At 50.5% G+C, this 3591-nt stretch overlaps 1 protein-coding gene across 1 annotated transcript in view; it reads left to right on the forward strand.

Annotated features, from left to right (window-relative positions):
• The window catches only part of LOC146260044 (unconventional myosin-XV-like), an 8411-nt gene extending 5126 nt beyond the window's left edge, over positions 1-3285 (forward strand). The window contains exons 11-21 of the mRNA XM_084670508.1: positions 193-288; positions 450-581; positions 755-880; positions 1246-1323; positions 1425-1573; positions 1679-1724; positions 1892-2016; positions 2238-2352; positions 2487-2662; positions 2785-2914; positions 3268-3285. Of these exons, the coding sequence (XP_084526634.1) occupies positions 193-288; positions 450-581; positions 755-880; positions 1246-1323; positions 1425-1573; positions 1679-1724; positions 1892-2016; positions 2238-2352; positions 2487-2662; positions 2785-2914; positions 3268-3285 (1191 nt within the window). The remainder of the gene's footprint in view (positions 1-192; positions 289-449; positions 582-754; positions 881-1245; positions 1324-1424; positions 1574-1678; positions 1725-1891; positions 2017-2237; positions 2353-2486; positions 2663-2784; positions 2915-3267) is intronic.
• The last annotated feature ends 306 nt before the right edge of the window (positions 3286-3591 follow it).

Raw genomic sequence — 3591 nt, forward strand, 5'->3', positions numbered from 1 at the left:
GTCACTTTTAGGAAGGACCGACTGTCTTCATTTTTTTAGGGGGGGGTCAGACTACTCTTGATTTGCAGTCAAAGTGCTGTAACCACTGAGCCTCTTGTTCTGCAGTCCAATGCTACTGAGCTCTGTCTTTTCTCCAGTGTCGACAATATGGGATAGTTATAAAGAGATGAAAGTGTCCCTGTCTCTCTCTAGGACCTGGGGGTGAACAGCTTTGAGCAGCTGTGCATCAACTTTGCCAACGAGCAGCTGCAACACTTTGTCAACAAGGCTGTGGTCTCCCAGGAGCAGGTTAGTGACCCCCAGAGGTCAAAGGTCACATGTCCACAGGTGACATGTGCAGGTAATATGAATGAGGACCACCTTGTTGTTTATGTGTGTGTGTGTGTATGTGCATGTTTCTGTTAATGTGTGTGTTTGTTTGCATCTGTCTGTGTGTGTGTGTGCTCTAGGAGGAGTACAGTGCAGAGCAGATCCAGTGGTACCCCATGGTGCTCCAGAACTTTCACTCCTGCCTGGACCTCATCTCCTCCAGACCGCACGGCATCCTCCGTATCCTGGACGACCAGACCTGCCTCCCTCAGGTACACACACGCACACGTGTGCACACACACACACACAAACAAACACACGTAGATGCACACTCACACTTACATAGACAAACACACACACTCACAAACCTAGACTCACACGCACACACACACACACACACACACACACACACACACTTTGATCCTCTTGTTCTCACTGTCCCCAGGCCACTGACCACACCTTCCTCCAGAAGTGCCACTATCACCATGGAAACAGCCCCTACTATAACAAGCCCAAGATTCCTTTGCCAGTTTTCACCATCTACCACTATGCTGGGGCTGTCACCTACCAGGTACAATAACACCACCATACCAGGTAATACCATGTACCAGGTACAATAACACCACCATACCAGGTAACACCATGTACCAGGTACAATAACACCACCATACCAGGTAACACCATGTACCAGGTACAATAACACCACCATACCAGGTAACACCATGTACCAGGTACAATAACACCACCATACCAGGTAACACCATGTACCAGGTACAATAACACCACCATACCAGGTAACACCATGTACCAGGTACAATAACACCACCATACCAGGTAACACCATGTACCAGGTACAATAACACCACCATAACATAACACCATACTAGTTTACCGTTATTACCATTGATAGACCGTCCCTGGTGTGTTCTGGTGCAGGTACACAACTTCCTGAATAAGAACCATGACCACTTCAGGACCGAGGTGCTGGAGCTGTTCGCATGCAGCAAGCTGAAGGTGATTGGCTGCTTTGGCCCTCTCTGGCCACACCCACAACCCTCTGTTTTCCAATCTAGTGACCATCTGATCATTTGTGTATGTGTGTGTGTGTGTGTCAGATGGTGTCGGGGCTGTTCCGAAAGGTCCAAGACGGCTATGTGCAGCAGAAGGAGCTGGGCTGGAGGGGGAGGGGCCACCGCCAGCAGCCCTCCACTGTCGCCGCCCACTTCCAGCAGTCCCTGACTGAGCTCACCACTCGCCTGGAGAGGTAGGGAACACCACATGCTAACCAGGACCTGGTGTTACGTTGTGTAAAGATCTTCTGACTAACCTCTCCCTCTCCTCTTCTTCCCTCTCCTCTCCTCTCCTTCAGATGTAAGACCACCTTCATCCGCTGTATCAAGCCAAACTATGTAAAGGTAGGAATTTAATAAGAATGATGATGACGTTTTCATTTAGCAGACACTATCCAACGCAACATACAGGGGGGATTTGAACCTGTGGTCTCTTGATCAGTTCTTGATCAGATCTCTTTGTCAGTCAAAGGCGCGCTCTATGACCTCACATCCTGTCTGTGTGGTGACAGCTTCCTGGGATCTTTGACGTGGACTATGTGTCGGCGCAGCTGCGGCATGCTGGGATACTGGAGACCATCCACATCAGAAAGGAGGGCTTTCCTGTCCGCATACCCTATGCCTTCTTCATGGAGAGGTGTGTGTGAGAGAGCGAGAGCGAAAGAGAGAGCGAGAGAGAGAGAGAGAGAGAGAGAGAGAGAGAGAGAGAGAGAGAGAGAGAGAGAGAGAGAGTGCTACAATCCGTATTCCTGAGAGGTGCAGCACAAGCTTTCTCTCCTCTCTCACTCCTTCCACTTCCTTCCTCCCTCCCTCCCCCTCCTTTCCTTTTTTATCCCCTCCCTCCCTCCCCTTCCCCAGGTATGGGGTCCTCCTGGTGGAGAGACCTGCCGAGGCCTCAGACAGAGAGCTGACTGTGGCTCTGCTCAGCACTCTGGGGGCGGAGGACTGGCACTATCAACTGGGCCTCACTAAGGTATCTGTGTTTGCGTGTGTGTCATATCTGCATGTGTGCATGTGTCTCTGTATGTGGGTGTATGTCTTCTTGTGTGTGTGTGTGTGTTTGTGTCTTCATGTTTGTGTGTGTGTCTTTGTGTGTGTGTGTGTCAGGTGTTCCTGAAGGAGGTTCTGTACCAGCGCGTGGAGGACAAGTGGAGCAGCACTCAGACCTGGGCAGCAGTCACCATCCAGAGGAACATCCGAGGGTTCATCTGCCGACGCAACTTCAGGTTCTTCAAACAGAAGGCCATCGTCATCCAGAGCCACATACGGGGACACCAGGCCAGGTGAGGGGGGGAGGGGGTTGGAGAGGGGAGGAAGGGAGGGTGGGTGGGTGGTATAACACGTAATTATAATCCCGCTCCCTTGGGGTGAGTGAGAGTGACCGGTGTCCTCTGTCCTGTTGCAGGAAGCACTACAAGCGCCTCAAGAAGTCCTTCACTCAGTTCTGGGCCACCATGATGATCACCAGGAACACCATCAAGAGGAGACAGTGGAGGATTAGGAGAAAGGTGAACACACAGACACACACACACGCTGTACATTCACTCACTCACACACATACACACACACACACACGCTGTACATTCACTCACTCACACACATACACGCACACACAAACTGTACACACACGCGCACACATGCATCTGCACACACGCATTCACACACATAGGGAGCCCAGAACACACACAACAAACTTCCTGTCAGGTTGCGTAGCAACGCAGTGTTTGCATCTTTTATAGAGAGTGCTGTAAATCCCTTCCTGAATTTGTTCTGTTGCACAGCCCCACCCTGGGAGAACCTGTGACCTCATGGAGAATCTACCCCCCTCCTCCTCCCCAACACACCCTCCCTTATCTCATCACCCCCCTGCCCCCTCCACCTCCCCCAGGGGCGTGGGTTGCATTGAAAACAACAAAACCTTTTATGAAGAAAATTGTATTCATTGGCCTCATCCTTGGTTATTGAAAAGGGCTGTCCCACCCCCATTTGAAAACAAACCTATGTCCCTCTAACCTCACCTCACCCCCCTGCTTCTTATAATAATTAATATTTTTTGCTGCGATAAAGCTTGAGTGTATTTACCCAGGAGAACTTCCTGGTTGAACCCAGCAGTTTGACCCAGGCGCAAATATGTGTAAATATTACCTAGATAGCAAGCTATCGCTCAGTTTGATATAAACCACGGTCACAGCTGAGTCCACACTTTCCAGTC

The sequence above is a fragment of the Hypomesus nipponensis genome, chromosome 13, assembly GCF_054491055.1.
Source record: "Hypomesus nipponensis isolate SF chromosome 13, ASM5449105v1, whole genome shotgun sequence".
Taxonomy (NCBI): domain Eukaryota; kingdom Metazoa; phylum Chordata; class Actinopteri; order Osmeriformes; family Osmeridae; genus Hypomesus; species Hypomesus nipponensis.